The sequence below is a fragment of the Convolutriloba macropyga genome, chromosome 8 (genome assembly GCF_964194025.1).
Source record: "Convolutriloba macropyga chromosome 8, txConMacr16.3, whole genome shotgun sequence".
NCBI classification, from domain to species: domain Eukaryota; kingdom Metazoa; phylum Xenacoelomorpha; order Acoela; family Convolutidae; genus Convolutriloba; species Convolutriloba macropyga.
Genome location: NC_134475.1, coordinates 24,193,971 through 24,210,933, shown reverse-complemented (window position 1 = coordinate 24,210,933; position 16,963 = coordinate 24,193,971). Strand labels below are relative to the sequence as shown.

The window sequence follows — 16,963 nt, the reverse complement described above, 5'->3', positions numbered from 1 at the left end:
ATATTTGTCTTTAACTGTAGTTTTACTTTGTCTTTTTAGACCTATGAAATTTTCTGGATAATGACCGGTCTCAATAATTTTTGATGTAGAGTAAGTGTAGAGTAAGTGTTGATTTTCGTCTATATTTGACGTTTTTTTTCTAAACGTTGGACATATTCTGAATAATTGCAGGTCTCAGGCACTTCCTTTGGACGACTGAACGAACCTTTTTAAAAATTTCATTTTTTCAGCCAAGGGCGTTCATAACTTTGAAAAAAAATTGTTTTAGTAAAATACAAAAGTACTACTTATTTTTGCCCTCTTCTCTCTTTCTGTGTCTGCTTGTGACGTATTAATGAGAGGTCGCATACCACACTTTTTTGACTGTTTGTTGTCAAGTTTTGACTTTTTTCAAGTTTTAACTGTTTGTTGTCTCTGTTTGTTGTTCTTTTTTTAACTTCACAAAAAGTTGAATACTCACGGGTCTTAATTCCCTCCTATAGAGGCGTATGTGATCATAAACAGATTGGATGTTTTCAATTGCTATCCAATGGTTTTCATTACTTTGAAATTAATTGTTTTCAAAAGTAATAGCCAATTTTTTTTTAATTTCCTGTTTTTGTACGTTTTTGTCTAATCGTTACCAAGTCTTATTTTGGAGTGGTCTTATATTGTTTTTTTCTGGTGAAAAACAAGTTATTTGTACAGGTTTAGTTTCAGTTTTATCTGACGCTTTTGTGACCTTGTTAATAATATTTTTTAATGGACAAAATTTTGGATGTAGTTAATGCTTGCTGTTTTTGTTGTTTGATTTTGTTGTTCGTCTTGACTTACTTTCTTAATAATAGCTTCTCTCGTCAATCTAATGCGGCGTTTTTTCCTCCACTGAGTTTTTTGCGTTGGAGGTGATCTTTTTCTTGATACACATTTTTTTTAAATACTTGAATTATGGGGGGTTTTCTATCTGTTCCTCATTTGGCAGACATTTATGCCAAAAATGCGGATGAGCGGGGTCGGAACTTTATGTGCATAGGCAAATTACCGAGCCTCCTTGCTTTAATTTGAAATGAGGAAACCTAGCAAATTTGTAAAATTTCTGATCATTGCCTTGCAGTTTTGGTAATGCAAAACCTTTTTATGCTCAGCTTTTTGTAAACAACGTGTTAAAAAATAAAACATGCCTTCTTTTGGTGTGCCTTATAGATTTAAAAACAAGTGGCGTGCTTTGCATCAATGGGTCTGGCCAAAGTTATTGGATCTTGTCCATTTGTGTCCCCCACACGGAACCCCCGGATAAGTCGGCCCCTCCACCACCAATCGCACTTTCCATATTTTTCATATTTATTGCGCAATACTGGGAGTGCAGGTATTGGGGACACAGGAAAAGATCCAACTGTGGAAGTCGAGTGGAAAATTTTAGCTTGACTGTTTCTAGAGTCTTTGTTTCCTCGCTTGAGAGATTTTAATTTTTGTCAAAAGAAAAGGCACTAAAGGTTAAAGGCGGGCCACTAAATCGTTATGTAGCTCTATTGGAGCCTTAGTCGAGGTTTCTAACTAAGTGTAAGGTTTACCGATGCCACTAAGTAGGCAGAATTTCTGGCTTTTTATGCGCATTTTTCTGATTTTGATTTTGTACCCTGTCGAGTGTTCTTCCACCATCATATAAAGCGCATCTAGCATCCGAAAAGTTTAAGCTACAAGCAAAACTAAAGCTTCAGTCGTTGTTTGAGAGGAATTCTTCCAAAGGTTGGTTATGTACGCTACTTGAATTGTGAAACAGAATATGAGGAACAGTTTTGATGGGTCTGTCCCCATTAAATTATAGCCCCTCCCATTATGGTTTAATTACCATGATTGGGGAGGGGGAGGGGGCTATAGGTTAGCTGACCACTAAGTGGGGGTAGAAAGGGAAAAACTCGTTTTGTTGAAACTTTATTGCAATAGCTCAAACAAGTTATCCAGATAGTTCACATTTTTCCATGAATTTGTACCTGAATTTTTCTAGTACGGCTGATTCTTTTGGTGGGTTCACCTTTTAATATTAGTTTTTGAACTGATCGCAAGACTTTTTGGAAACTCATCCCATAAAAATTTTATCATCAATAATTAAAAAATGCTTCTCGTTAAAAACGTGGGTGCTTGCTGTTTGAAACTGCTGAAAAAGCGTTGTGCTCCAATTAAATTCGTATTACGTTTAAAATTTAGTTCAGTTGCTTTAATTTCTACACAAATAATGCACAATTTCTGATTTGAAGTACAGTTTGTTGCATTAGAGTTGCTAGAAATGAACGGATAATTAATCCCGCATATCGACCGTATACTTTAAAGCAATAATTACCACCGCTCTTAGCATCCGCCAAACAAATTTACGCGCTTAGGCGAACAATATATTAACTTCTTGAGTGTTTTCGTTTTTAATTATTAAACTTTCCTCAGTTTAAATTATCAAGGACCAATTCCAAACTAGAACTAGAACTAAATATGAGTAGACACCGCTAATACTGTTCAATTTCCCTGTTATTGGACTGACATTTGCAACTCAGGGAACCTACTAAAAGCAAAGTAGGTGCATCTGAAGGAAAGCAATGATTTCCCCCTGCAAACTTCAAGGTCATATGAGCCGAAGGAGAAGATTTAAGGCGCCTACGCAAAAAAGAAAACAGGCTCAAAACTCCTGATTTTTAATTTAAGTTAAAGGAAAAAGCAATAGAAAATTTATGTTGAGCAGAGTTGATTCTCTCGATTTCTCGGCCAACAGAAAATTAGGAAACCGCTTCACTATGAACGTCAACATGGTTTTCAACCCTATCGACCCGATGCTTCACTGATAATAATGAGGAAAAGAAGCAGGATGAAGACAAAAGTGTTTTTGATTTGGACCGCTGAAAAAGGTCCTTTTCTATTTGCAAAAAATTAACTTAAAAACTTTTTATCATTATAACTCTTTAAACAATAAACAACAATTCAACAAACTGTTAACAAATAACCTCTTTCGGCCCATCCTTTTTTCGCACAAACTATGTTACATCAACTCATAACAAGAAGCGCTGAACCCATCACCACAACAGCTCATCTCGATTCAACTATTCAACTGGTAATTAGTAAGCGGGTACAATTATATTCATTCTTTTATAAACAACACTTTCAGTCCCCCCATCTTTAAATTGTGACCTATTGCACAAAAAATTGCTAGGCATATATCTTTGCCTTCGATTTGTTTTATCTTTTGTCAAGTTAGATCGGCATACATAAAGAGATCCCATTTTGTGTGATATGTAGTAGCCCGCTATAATTTGAGAAAGTGAACAGACGAATCAGTCCCAAATAGCTAATTGTTCCCAGACAATACAGTCTCAGACAAAAAAGTCCCAAATCAGACAAAACAGTCCCCAGCAAATTAGTCCGAACTAAAAATAGAGTAAAACATATGAAAACCAATTAACAAAGAAACCACTTAAGTTATTCTTATTTTTGTATTTCTTTAAACAAATATTAGGCTAACTACAACAACATAGGTTTTGCCATTTATTGTAATTTGAAACAAGTTTTTGGTTGATTCTGAATTCCTATCAATTAAAAACAGTGCATAGGTTGTATTTTCATTTGTTTGTGGATTATATTTACAATGTTTCAATATTTTATTTGGGATTATTTTGTCTAGGACTGCTTTATCTGATTTTTTGGGACTTTTTTGTCTGTGACTGCTTTGTCTGGACACAGAAAGTAAATACGAGAATAAATCAAACAATGGCGAGATTTTAATTGTTCAGATCTCTACGAACTAATTAATGAGGTTTTAAACATTTAGGTTTCTGCTCTGATAGTGTGAGTTTTTAAAGTTATGTTGAGAAGTTTAGTTACCTTTAAACCATTAAAATAAAATAATTGTAAACAGTGGCTATTTGATGTTGTGGAAGACAAGTCAACCGACACAAAATTAGATTTTTGCAGAAAATGTTTTGTAAATACAAAAATAACCATCAAAAATTTTTGGGGGCTATAGGTTAGCTGACCACTAAGTGGGGGTATAAAGGTAAATACTCGTTTTGTTAAAATTTTATTTTGCAATAGCTCAAACAATTTATCCAGATAGTTCACATTTTTTCATGAAATTGTACCTGAATTTTTCTAGTACGGCTGATTCTTTTGGTGGGTTCACCTTTTAATATTAGTTTTTGAATTGATCGCAAGACTTTTTTTGGAAATTCATCCCGTAAAAATTTTATCATCAATAACAAAAAAAAAGTTCTCGTTAAAAATGTGTGTGCTTGCTGTTTGAAACCGCTGAAAGTGCGTTGTGCTCCAATTAAATTGGTATTACGTTTAAATTTTAGATTAGTTGCTTTAATTTCTACACAAATAATGCACAATTTTTGATTGGAAATAAAGTTTGTTGTGTTAGGATTGCTAGAAATGAACGGATAATTAATCCTGCATATCGACCGTATACTTTAAAGCATTAATTACCACCGCTCTTAGCATCCGCCAAACAAATTTACGCGCTTAGGCGAACAATATATTAACTTCTTGATTGTTTTCGTTTTTAATTATTAAACTTTCCTCAGTTTTAATTATCGAGTACCAATTCCAAACTAGAACTAGAACTAAATATGAGTAGACACCGCTAATACTGTTCAATTTCCTTGTTATTGGACTGACATTTGCAACTCAGGGAAACTACTGAAAGCAAAGTAGGTGCATCTGAACGAAAGCAATGATTTCCGTCCGCAAACTTCAAGGTCATATGAGCTGAAGGAGAAGAGTTAAGGCGCCTACGCAAAAAAGAAAAGAGGCTCAAGACTCCTGATTTTTAATTTTAGGTAAAGGAAAAAACAATAGAAATTTTATGATGAGCAGAGTTGATTCTCTCGATTTCTCGGCCAACAGAAAATTAGGAAACCGCTTCACTATGAACGTCAACAAGGTTTTCAAATTCTATCGACCCGATGCTTCACTGATAAAAATGAGGAAAAGAAGCAGGATGAAATCAAAAGTGTTTCTGATTTGGACCGCTGAAAAAGGTCTTTTTCCATTTTACAAAATTAACTTAACTATCATTATAACTCTTTAAACAATGAACAACAATTCAACAACTTGTTAACAAATAACCTCTTTCGGCCCATCCTTTTTTCGCACAAACTATGATACATCAACTCATAACAAGAAGCGCTGAACCCATCACCACAATAGCTCATCTCGATTCAACTATTCAACTGGTAATTAGTAAGTGGGTACAATTATATTCATGCTTTTATAAACAACACTTTCAGTCCCCCCATCTTTAAATTGTGACCTATTGCACAAAAAATTGTTAGGCATATATCTTTGCCTTCGATTTGTTTTATCTTTTGTCAAGTTAGATCGGCATACATAAAGAGATCCCATTTTGTGTGATCTGTAGTAGCCCGCTCTAATTTGAGAAAGTGAACAGACGAAACAGTACCAAATAGCTAATTGTCCCAGACAATACAGTCTCAGACAAAAAAGTCCCAAATCAGTTGACTATCAACCGATTGCTTACTTCATCATGATCTCTTTGTATGTCTGTAATTAGACAAACTAAGAGCATTTATTTTAGTGTCATCGACAAAAAGGGATATCTCTGTAAAGAAGATCATTGATGTATATAATGAACAAAGTAGGACTAACAATTGGGCTGTAAGGAACCTCACTTTTAGTCATTTTGAAGATACTACATTCAATTCAACTTGACGATTGATGTTTTATAGATATGATACAAACCCTATATGACAAGATCCTTGTATATCATAAGTATACAATTTGCTTTGTGGAATGTCATGATCAACTGTACTGAATGCTTATTTCAGGCTCATGAAAAAAAAACGTTTTATTTCTGGATATTTTCTTTTGGCTTGTAATTAAGATGATGGGGAAAAATACGTTAATTAGATACATTTATCGTATGCAAGAGATACGGAGCTACAACATCACTCGCCTTCTTTAAGAGTAAAATTGTTGAGTTGGCCATGGAGAATGACATATTAGCAAAATTTACAAGATTTGTTAAATGGAATAGCAACTTCTTTTATAGAGGGGTTATTAGATGTACGGGACAAATCTGGAACTTGAAATTATAAAACGAAATTTTAAATCAATCCGCAAAAAAAGTGATTTCTAATAATCGTATTTTTTCTGTGCAGCAAGTTTTAACAACATGTTCTATTCCTTTGCATCAGCTATAAATCTTGCGCCTGATTGTTTTTGTTATTCAGCAAATTCGGAGTTTGCTTCCTCGCTAACTGAAATTATTTTCAGTTCATGATATGTGGTGTTTCTATTTTTTTTATCCAATTATTGTTGTTCTCAATTCAGAATTGACTTTTCAGTTGATTACATACACTACCTGCATGATGTATTTTATATATCATTTCAAGAGTTAACGTGTTTTTTTTCTAAAAGACTTTTGTTTTACTTTAGCTGGTCAAAGGGAAAACGAAGCAAGTACAGAAAAGCATGTTTTGAAAAAATTGGAATTTTTCCATGATTCGTTTGAACATGAAATTTTGGTTTTTGAAAAAATCCGGAAGCATTCAGGAACTCAAAGTGTATTGCGAAAACGAAACAACTTCTGCCTCTTCGAATTAATAGAGAACCTTTGTTGTAGAGACAGACTGCTCTTGTTGGGCCCAATGGAGATGAATACGATATCTGGAAGCGAAGAAGCTGTCAGGAGGTATACGACAACTTCACTATTCATGCAAGGCAAGTTACACAATATTGAGAATCCTCTTGGTTTCAAACCCCTCTGTCTGTTTGCAACCCGGATTGCGATTGTTTTTTTTGTTTTTAATACATTTATACATATGTATGTATGTATCGTTCGATGTCTTCTAATATTTACGCAGTTATCATTTAAACGATCGTAAAGCGATGTTCTGCTGAAAGCAACCCCAGCTTAAGAAAGCGTAAATAAAATACTAAGTAACCAGAGCTTGAGATTCATCAAGTTAAACCTCTGATCACACCACACCGTCCCAACCGAAATCACATCTGATCAGGCCATAGAGAATTTATTGACTAACAATTTATGCAAGTGGACCTCGCATCAAACTTCAATGTGTTTTGATAAAACTTTCCCAGACCAAAATGGCTTTGGCGACCTTACCAACGACATCATCTATACGCTTGCGTCATCGAGCTACCTGTTGGCTGTTATCTATGGGGATACTCGGTCGCGCAGTCAAACGGTGCGAAAACGAAGCAAAAAAGAAGCGCCTTAATTCTTATCATTTATCAATTTTTGTGTGTATGTGTGCTTGAATCTTGGTGACTAAAAATATTTTTCATTTGCTACTTTCCTCGTTTTACTTTTAGACAACTCCCATTAATCTGCGTTGAAATAAAAATTTTGTATTTAGTTTTTGTTCAAATTATTGTGAAAAGTAAATACCAAAGTATCCAAAATTGGAAGCAATTTTTTACATAGCAATAACGTTTGTGATATATTATTTACATTTTATTGTGATAAATCTGATTAATTGCCATGGAACAAGGTAAAGTTACTCAAAAATTCTATAACCGGTAGACACCTATAGCACTAATCACTTGAAAACTTTATGCAAAGACCCTTGCTTAATCGTGAATTCGCAGCGGTCAATTCTTTCTCATGGTCAGTTGAGTAGGGTACTTTCGTGAGTCAACCTACTCGATTTGAGGTTGAAGTGGGACTCAATTTTTTTTTCAGTTTTGGGTGCCCTCTCATTGTTATTTGATCGGTCTGGGCATTGCGTGTATTCGAGTCGTTTCGAACAGTTTCGCGCAAATTCTCACAGGATTTGAATCATACTCTGGTTCTTCTATTTTTACCTGTCGAACACATTGTTAATGTTTCTACTCGATTTCCGTCACTGCTCGGTCAGTTGAGATTGACCTGTTCATGAGTCTTCTTTCGATCAGCTTTTTGGACCTAAGTTCAGTCAATCAGTCAAGCACATTCGTTTTTTGGTCGACCGTAATTCCCGTGTCGAGTTTGCGGAGGGTGTTGGAAGATATTTGTTAAGAAATCCGCGGAATGCGTGAAAATTATGTACGAGATGTGCTTAATGTCATGACTGTTTATTGTTAGGTGCTAAATATGATGAAAAAAATAGATTCAAGACTTGTCATGGCCAATTTTAATTAAGAATTAAACTTATTTTTCTGAACATTCCTTACATAATATAAACACTTCTAAAAAGGCGGAATTCAGCATATTCAGAGCCTTTCTTTAATAAATTGGGGCAAAATTCGTACAAAAAGATGACTTATCTTCTATTTTTCTAAGATCTCTTACATTAATTCAACACTTCGGAAAACTTTAAGCTGAGCAAATTCAGCGCTGTGCTTGTATAAAGTTCACGCAATCAGCCAATTCTCAGAATTTTCAGCAAATTTTCTTTACATTCCTTTCATTAGTTCAACGAATCAGAAAAAGTGAAATTAATCCCTTTTTATTGCAAAAACAGACAAAATCTTAATACCTGAACAGGTACCGCACTGGGAGAAGAGGAAAAAACCGAGGTCGAGGTGCCAGACGGAAGTGACTTCTGATCAGCCTCAAGGCAAACGCACACTGTGAGTTTTGAGACCAAAATAGCGATCTGCGAATTGTTTCGAGTGCATAAAAGTCTGGACAGTTGTCAAAACGCATAAAAGTCTGGAAAGTCTGGACTGATCAGAGACGGATTCAATTAGCTAATAGTCTGATCGGAAAAGATTTCGACCGCAATTGGGTCTGAACAGAAATCGTTTCGAGAGTATTTTTTTCCTTCCATTTTTGTTACCGTATTTTTGACTGAAAGTTGTTGCTCGGAGCCAACGATAGGGCAGCGTTCTGACTAAAAAGTTTTCGAAAATCTTATGGCGTAGTTCAGAACTAAGGTTTCAGCTGATAGCAATTGCCGCTCCCCTTTACAAGTAATTTTGAATAACTGCAGATCAAGAAATTTTTTATTGAAAGCTGTCCAAGTTCATCTATTTATTCAGGAACATGCGCCAATAGCATATAGCATATTGAACTATCTATTTTTTCAACACTATTGTTTTCATTGGCAGTACTCTGAGAGTTGGTCTTTTCCTTAGTTAAATTATTACTGCAAAAATCAATTTCTTTAAAAGAATATATTACAACCGTATTAAGAGATTTGTTCAATAAAGCATTCTCTGATTAGACTTTTTCGAGTGCACTTGAGTCTGAACAGAGACAATTTCGAGCGCACATAAGTTTGATCAGAGGTGGATTTGAGTGCACACTAGTCTGCTCTGATGAGGTTTCGAGCGCACCTGATCGGAAGTGTTTTTTGAGTGCATGATAGTCTAATCTAAACTAATTTCGATGTCACAAACGCCTGGATAATGGTCTCGAAAATATCTGCGCATCGCGGTATGGCAATGTACAAAATAATCAGATCAGTTGAAATTTTGCCGGGGATAGTCTGATCAGAGACCATTTCAAGCGCACAAACATCTGGACAATGGTGTGGAATTGATCTGGGCCAGGATTGCACAAGATTATTGACATTAGTCTGATTTCGGTCTGATCAGTGGTCACTTTCGTCTGAGAAGATATGAGCAGAGACAGCTTTGGAGCTCAATGTTCCAAGCGCGCAGTTCGAGCTCAATGTTCCAAGCGCGCTACAGTCTGATCAGAGTTTACGTCAGCCTCGGATGGTCTGATCTCAGATTAATTTGATCCCAAACGGTCTAATTGGAGGTCACTTCCGTCTGACACCTCAACCTGGGGCGTGCTAAAATTGGGTATAGAGTTTTGGAGTGTATTGAAATAATGCTAGAATTGAGCGGACAGCCGCTGCATATAATAAATTTCTGCGGTTAAATATTTGAAATTATCCGAACAATGTGTTGGCAAATGGTAAGTTTATGTGAAAAAGTAGCTGAAGTTTGAGCACATTGAGCGGATAATTATGAATGGCTGAAAAACTATCCGCTGAAAAATATGTCACTTACGTTTCCAAAAAAAACATCTAGCCGGCTTTGGGCAAAAACTTTTTCGGTTTATCAAAAGTGGGGGCCATATATTTGAGTAAGATCGCGAAAACTCATCAAGTTAACGCGTATTTTGCGAGAGACTCTGAACTAGAGCTGTCAGGTAATCAATAGTCTTTTAATCATAGCCAGATCCCTTCTGGAGATGAGGTGTCCTGCAAGAGAGCACAGATCAACCCCTCTACCGCCTGCCATGTGATGGAGAGGATGCTAAATGCCGACGATGTCTACTGTTCCAAGCCCAACAACATCACCCTGTGTGAACAGACCTGGGACATTGACTCAAATGTGTACAGCTTCAACTGCTCTTTTGTCCAAATGAACTGCGCACGGGTGTATTTGGGGACGATAGATTCAGAATCGGGCATTATTTTGTGGGAAAGATTTTCAGACAGAAAAATAGGTGATAGACAAAATTCAAACAAACAATCAACCTAAAACGTGTCAATTAAGCAAATTCCCAGGATAAGGTGCGCGATTCAAGCCAGCTTTGATCAGACCATTAAGACCAAAATTGGCTCCTGATCAGACACTGGGGGGTGCCAGACCGAATTGAGTCGCGCGCTGGGGTTGCCAGACCGACTGAACTTTTAACTGTTGAAGTAGCAGTCATTTTATGTATGATTTTTGGTTTTTTTTCAGTAAAAATGATTGATTACATGATTCCAAACAAAATTTTAAAAAAATTTCAGCTCAACAACAATTACGAAAAATATGTCTTTAGCATGGTCTTCTATGCTAATCAAGTAAAATTGGGAGAAGTTCTCTTCAAGCAACAGCCCGGGTTGACCTTTCTTGGGAACCATATCCAGGAACCATATATGGTTCCATACAGGCCATACAAAAACTAGTCCCCGACGGGTGTTAATCATCTCTTCTTTTTTTCTGGGGACTCGCTTTTTTTCGGTTGGACCTCTTGGTTCTGGGAAGACTTTTCAGAAGCTGGAAAAGGGCCTGATCAGACCGTGCACAATCCGGAAAGGGCTCTGTTCAGACTAACCAGATCATAGCACAAAACTATCTAGTCCCTAGACCACTCTATGGTCAAACTATTCAGACTATGTGCGGGGCCCTGAACAGCCAGTACAGACCGCAGGTAGAGCCCTGGTCAGACTGCAGACTCTGACTCGATTCCTGATCAGACTATTCAAACCGTAGAGAGTGATGCCAGACTCCCTTGAGTGGTTACGGTTGACCCCCCGTGCGCGACTCGAGTCTGTCTGATCAGGGCTGGCTTGGATCACGTACCTCATCCTGGGGATATATTGTGGATTTTGTTTAGCTTACGAAAATGTTCAACTGATCGATCTCCGGCAAATTCAACAGAAGTGAATTTGTTTTTCTCAATCTACGTTAAAAGTTTTTATCTGATGCTTACTGCATTTTCGTGCTCGTTTCAAGCAAGCTGGCAAACTGTGTGAAAAGTCACAGCGCAAAAACTAAAAGTTTTTTAAATCACATGCTATTTCAACAAAGCAGAACAAGCAGCGCTCTGGAACTGTAACTATTCAGGCGCAGCATACCTCTCGATGGACTAAGGATTTTTTGCTCGTCAAACTGAAGAACTTACCGAGTATGTTCTGAAAAGCCATGTGGTAGCAACTTTAAAATCCGTAAAGGGTAGCCTTGCACAAAGTGCCGTGTGTCAAGATAACGTCATGTTTCTTAACCGGAATTTTTTGTTTATGTCTAAAAATTTTGCCGACTCGTGTTGTCCCACATTATCCAATCATCGGGATTTCCAGACTCGGGAAAGTGTTCTGATCAGATCGTACAAGATCTGGAAAAGATTTTGCTCAGACTCTCTAGAGCATATAACAATGCAATCTGGACTGTTTACTGTGCTCAAAGCAGACTCTCCAGAATATGACCTTGAACAAGAATTGAACTCCAGTGAAAAGATGTTTGGCTTTGTGCTTACGAAACATTAAATTGTTTGATCGCTTATTCTTTCATGAGTCTAATTGACTGCGTTTTTTAACAGAGCGCATCCCTAACGTGTCAAGTTACTGTTTCCTTTTGTGTTAAACTTTTCTCAGCCACAAATGGCCAACAATCTCGAGATATTAATGAAACAATTCCGGACGAAAACCTTAAGTAAAAGTCATTTGCCTGACATGCCGAATTCGCCAAAAAGACGGAATTCATACTGAACTTAGTCCAAAGCTGAACCTTTTAAAGAAATGGTATCCAAACAATAGCAATATTTGTTAAATGATTTCTTTGCAATTTACAAACTACCCTTAAAAAATGACAGCAACCTTCTTGCACGTCATGTTTGTATTTTTTGAACAATTTCCTGGAACATAAAACTCAACCGAGAACTTTCAAGGCCTTTCATTTTAAAGGAAAATGGAAAAAAGTAATCCATTTTCCTCAGATTACTGTGAGTTACTTACAATCCAAGAAGAAAACATTTGTTTAGAACATAGAACCGAAATTGGCAGGCAAACGTAATGCAAATAATAACGAAGTTATTAAAATGCGAGGACGACTTCAAGAAAAACAGCGCAGTATCCTAGAATCAGCTGGCGGTAGAAATCTAAACACTACCAATACAAATAGTAATGTAAAATGATTTTACAAAGTCAATACAATGAACTATAAAAACGTGATAGTGAAAAAGGAGCGTTAACTTACTGCAATGGAAGGAAAAGCTTTGAAAAACTTTCAGAAACAAAAAAATATGAAAAGAACGAAAGAATTCATTGAGAATTAAAGCAACTACGATTCATTGTTTTGATCTAACGGCTCAACTTTTTCATCAGAAATTATAGTGGCAGAAAATTCTACTAACAATCAAAATAAACGGACCTAATCTGGAGAATTTACAATTTAAAGGTGTAAAACCACTTTTTCGAAGATGCAGTTTATCGTTCAAATCGATATAGTCAGTCTATACAAACAATATAAAGCAACATTTCAAGGTTGTTAACGTATTAAGTCTAGTACGTGCATAGCAACAAGTTTTTTAGACGGCAATTTTTGATGCTCTTTTAGCCGGTATGTTGTCTGATAACGAATCAGTTCAATGCCAGTCACCATTTTGTTCCAATGCATCCAAAAACCCGAAAAATACTGAGCCGAATCATGTCTTATTCGATAGGTCTTATGAATCGATTTAGTTGAAATTATTTTATTTGCACTTTTTCCGAGCTTTGTACGTAAATTGGAACGATTTGTATGCGCATTTAAATACTCGATTCTGATTGGCTAAGAAAAATGACGCATTTTGATTTATTACTCGCTTTACCCAGTAACATCCTCCGGCCCAGAAGAAGATGTTGGGAGAATCGGCACTAATTTTACAAGCGGGCGAACGAGCGATCCGGAGGACGTGCGCAATACGGCGGAGCGTGCGACGCTGTGTGAACCGTAACGGAGTTCAGTGATCCGAGCAATAGGGTAGTAACCCGTTGGGTTGGTCTCTTCAACTACCCAGACCAAGTCACCAGTCTTTAGATGTTGCTCGGCAGGCGTCTGCCACTTGGAACGTCGGTTCAGCGCCGGTACGTACTCTTTGATCCAACGAGAGCAAATAGCGTTAGCGTAAGATTGCGCGCGGGCGTAACGCTTACGGTGATCAAACTCATCTACGCCAATGATGGAAGGGAGACTACGTGCTTGGTTACCGAGGAGAAAATGATTGGGTGTTAATGCGCCTAGGTCAGACGGGTCGGTGCTCACGGGCGTTAACGGACGTGAATTAAGTGCGTGTTCGAACAGACAAAAAGTGGTACTTAAAACCTCATCTGTGAGGCGACGTGTTCCAAGGATTGTGTAAAGTACGCGCTTGAAACTACATACTTTTCTCTCCCAGAAACCACATTGGTGTGACAAACTGGGCGGATTGAACCTCCACTTAATGCCTTTGTGGCCAAGTTCGACGGCGATGTTGATGGTGTTCCACTTCTCAATATTCTCGCGTAGTTCTTTTTCCGCGCCAACAAAGTTAGTGCCATTGTCCGACCAAATGATGGCAGGTGTGCCCTGACGGGAGACAAACCGCTCCACTCCCATTACACACGAACTGGCGTCCATGAACCGAACGATTTCAACATGAACTGCATGGGTAGTTGAGCATGTGAAGAGGAAACCCCACCTCTTCTCGGTAGTCCTACGTACAGCAACGTAAAACGGGCTGAAATAGTCGACCCCGGTGTTCGTGAAGGGGGGAGACTGGCATGCGAGTCTTTCTACTGGGAGGTCAGCCATAATGGGTTGAATAGTGGCAGCGCGGAACATTCTGCACGTGACGCAGTTGGATTTAATTGAACGCATTGAGGATCGTAACTTAAGGATGGTATAGCGTTCCTGTATTTTTGCCCTCAGGTAGTCAATACCTTGATGATGATGTTTAACGTGGGTGTGCCTGAAGAACAACTTTACAAATGCATGGCGTGCGTCAAGAATGATAGGATGTTTCACATCAAAGTCAACTTCGACCAACCGCTTGATGCGGCCTGCCGATCGGATGAGACGATTTGGCCCAATAAAGGGAGAAAACGGGGCAATACGGCTACTCCGTTTAACGGGTTTGTTTTCGAGGAGATCTTTTCTCTCCGCATTAAATGACTCCCCTTGGACAAGATACTGGAGATGACGTTCGGCTTCGTCAAGCTCCGTGGGGTCTATGATGCTACCATTGGCATTACGGTAACATTCGTGAGAAGGTAACAAGCGGAGTGGGTACGCTGTTATCCGTAGCAACTTCTGACAAGAACTGTACTTATCGAAGGGAATTAGTTGCGGGGGCGGTTCTTTAGTTGGCTTGGTTACGGATGCGGCCAATGATGTATTTGTTTCAACAGTTTCCTTAGTTACTATACCGAGTTTGATGTTATTTACTACTTCAGTGCTTGGTTCGAACGCGAATTCCTTGCTTCTCAAGAAATCTGGACCTCTCACCCAGCTACTTGATTGCAAAACCTCAGCGGACATACCACGAGTGCCGGCATCTGCCGGATTATCGCTTGAGGCAATGTGGTTCCATTCGTCAACGCTATTGTGTTCTAAAATCTCGCATACACGGTTTGCAACAAATACTGGCTGCTTGCTTGTGGAGTTTAGCCACTGCAAGACAGTAGTGCTATCGGTCCACATAAAAACTTTGCTAATATGCACAGTAAGTGCTCGACAGATGTCTTGTTTCAATCGAGCGGCCAGTAGCGCTGCTTGTAGTTCCAGCATTGGAACAGTCATGATCTTCATAGGTGCTACGCGAGCTTTACCCAGGACAAACGCAAGCTCCGTTTGGGGCCCACTCGAAGTTGTTACTCGGGCTTGGAGAAATGCAACGGCACTAAAGCCTTCTTGTGAACTATCGCCGAACATGTGCAGTTCGAGGTGTTCAAAAATTCCGGAGAAGTAGCTTCTCGGTATAGTGATTTCGGCAAGTTTAGGTAGATCTACACTCCATTCGAGGAACCTTTCAACAATGTCTTTTGGCAATTCTTCATCCCAGTGCTGCCCGCTGACACTTCAGATGTCCTTTAGTAACAATCGGGCACCAACAGTAAATGGTGCCACTAGGCCGATGGGGTCAAATACTTTAGACACTAGGCTCAAAACCAAGCGTTGTGTTAAAGACTTAGCTACTGTACTGGAGGTACCCCGACTCACAACTAGAGTGTCATTGTTGTGATCCCGTTTCAACCCAAGCACGTGCGAAGATTCCTCCTTAGATGAGGCAATTACTTTTGGTTCGCTGGACTGAGGTGATCCATCAATTCGATCAGCCAGATTTGGTACATTGCTTACAAACTTAGTAAGCTTGAACCCACCGAGATGGAGAAGATGTACCAACTCCTTCGATCTTTTGAGAGCCCTTTCAGGTGACTCCACCGAATCCAAGTAATCGTCCATGTAGAAGTTTTCTAGGACAGCTGCTTCCGGGTACTGACTGACAATATCTCGTGTCGAGCGTTGCAATGCATAGTTAGCGCATGTTGGCGAGTCTTTAGCCCCAAAGATATGGCGCGTGTATTGATACACTACAACAATTGTTGTGGGGTCCTCCCGCCACAAAAAACGCAAAGATGGCTGGTCACAGTCAGGGACACCCACTTGGAGGAACATGCCCTCGATATCTGCGGACACAGCGAATTGCTGTTGACGGAACCTATGTAGTACGTGGATTAGGTTTTGGAGCAGTTGGGGGCCAGTGTGCAAAGATTTATTCAAAGAAGTACCGTGGAACTTTGCTGCACCATTTAATACCCTACGCACTTTCCCCGGTTTTTTCGGGTTGGTTACGGGATGATGTGGTAGGTACCACTCTTTAACTGACCGTTGCTCGACCTTGTGAGCATCATGGACTGTTATTAAGTAACCTTTTTCCAAGTCTTCACGGATGGTATTAGCATAATTTTCTTTAAAAGATGTATCTCTCGAAAGCCGCTTTTCGAGAGACTTGAGCTGTACCAGTGACGAAAAGTAGTTATTCGGGAGCTGGATGTTGTCATCAGCCCATAGCATACCGACATAGTATCTTTGGCCTTTATGAAAAGTTGTTGTTTCAAGTTTTTCCTGCACGCGAGCATCCACTGCGGATCGTGGGTCAACCTGCTTGTAGGCGCTGCACGGTTCCATGTCATACCAAGACCTAACCTGGCAAGCTAATTCATAATCCTGTTTGACATTGGCTTTGAAACACGTTGAGACTAAACTTGAACTTGACGGAAGTGGACCGCTTAAAACCCACTCCTTGGGCAAGCGAACAGCGAACGGTGAGCACTTTTCGTCGGCTGCAAAGTACTCTAACGGGCGGTTGGCATGGTAGACATCCTGTCCAAGTATCATCTCAATGTTCCCATAGCTATACTTTACTGGATCTAGGACGGCTAGATGTGGGTAAGTTTCTTGCATGGACTTAACTTCAATGATGTCGGAACCTACGTTTAATGTTTCCCTCACGTAGGGACGTTTAGTAAATGCTTCGAAGTCTTGATCTCTATGAGGTGTCACGGTCAATTGACCA

The 16,963-nt window shown here is 38.8% G+C and overlaps 1 protein-coding gene across 3 annotated transcripts in view; it reads left to right on the top strand.

The window, feature by feature from the left end:
- LOC142344608 (uncharacterized) overlaps positions 1–16,963 on the top strand; it is an 81,350-nt gene that overhangs the window by 2,745 nt on the left and 61,642 nt on the right. For 2 of the 3 annotated variants that reach the window (XM_075396407.1, XM_075396406.1), the window contains exons 2-3: positions 6,605–6,702; positions 10,113–10,387. In XM_075396407.1, the coding sequence (XP_075252522.1) occupies positions 6,605–6,702; positions 10,113–10,387 (373 nt within the window). The remainder of the gene's footprint in view (positions 1–6,604; positions 6,703–10,112; positions 10,388–16,963) is intronic. The other variant, XM_075396408.1, reaches the window with a different exon arrangement.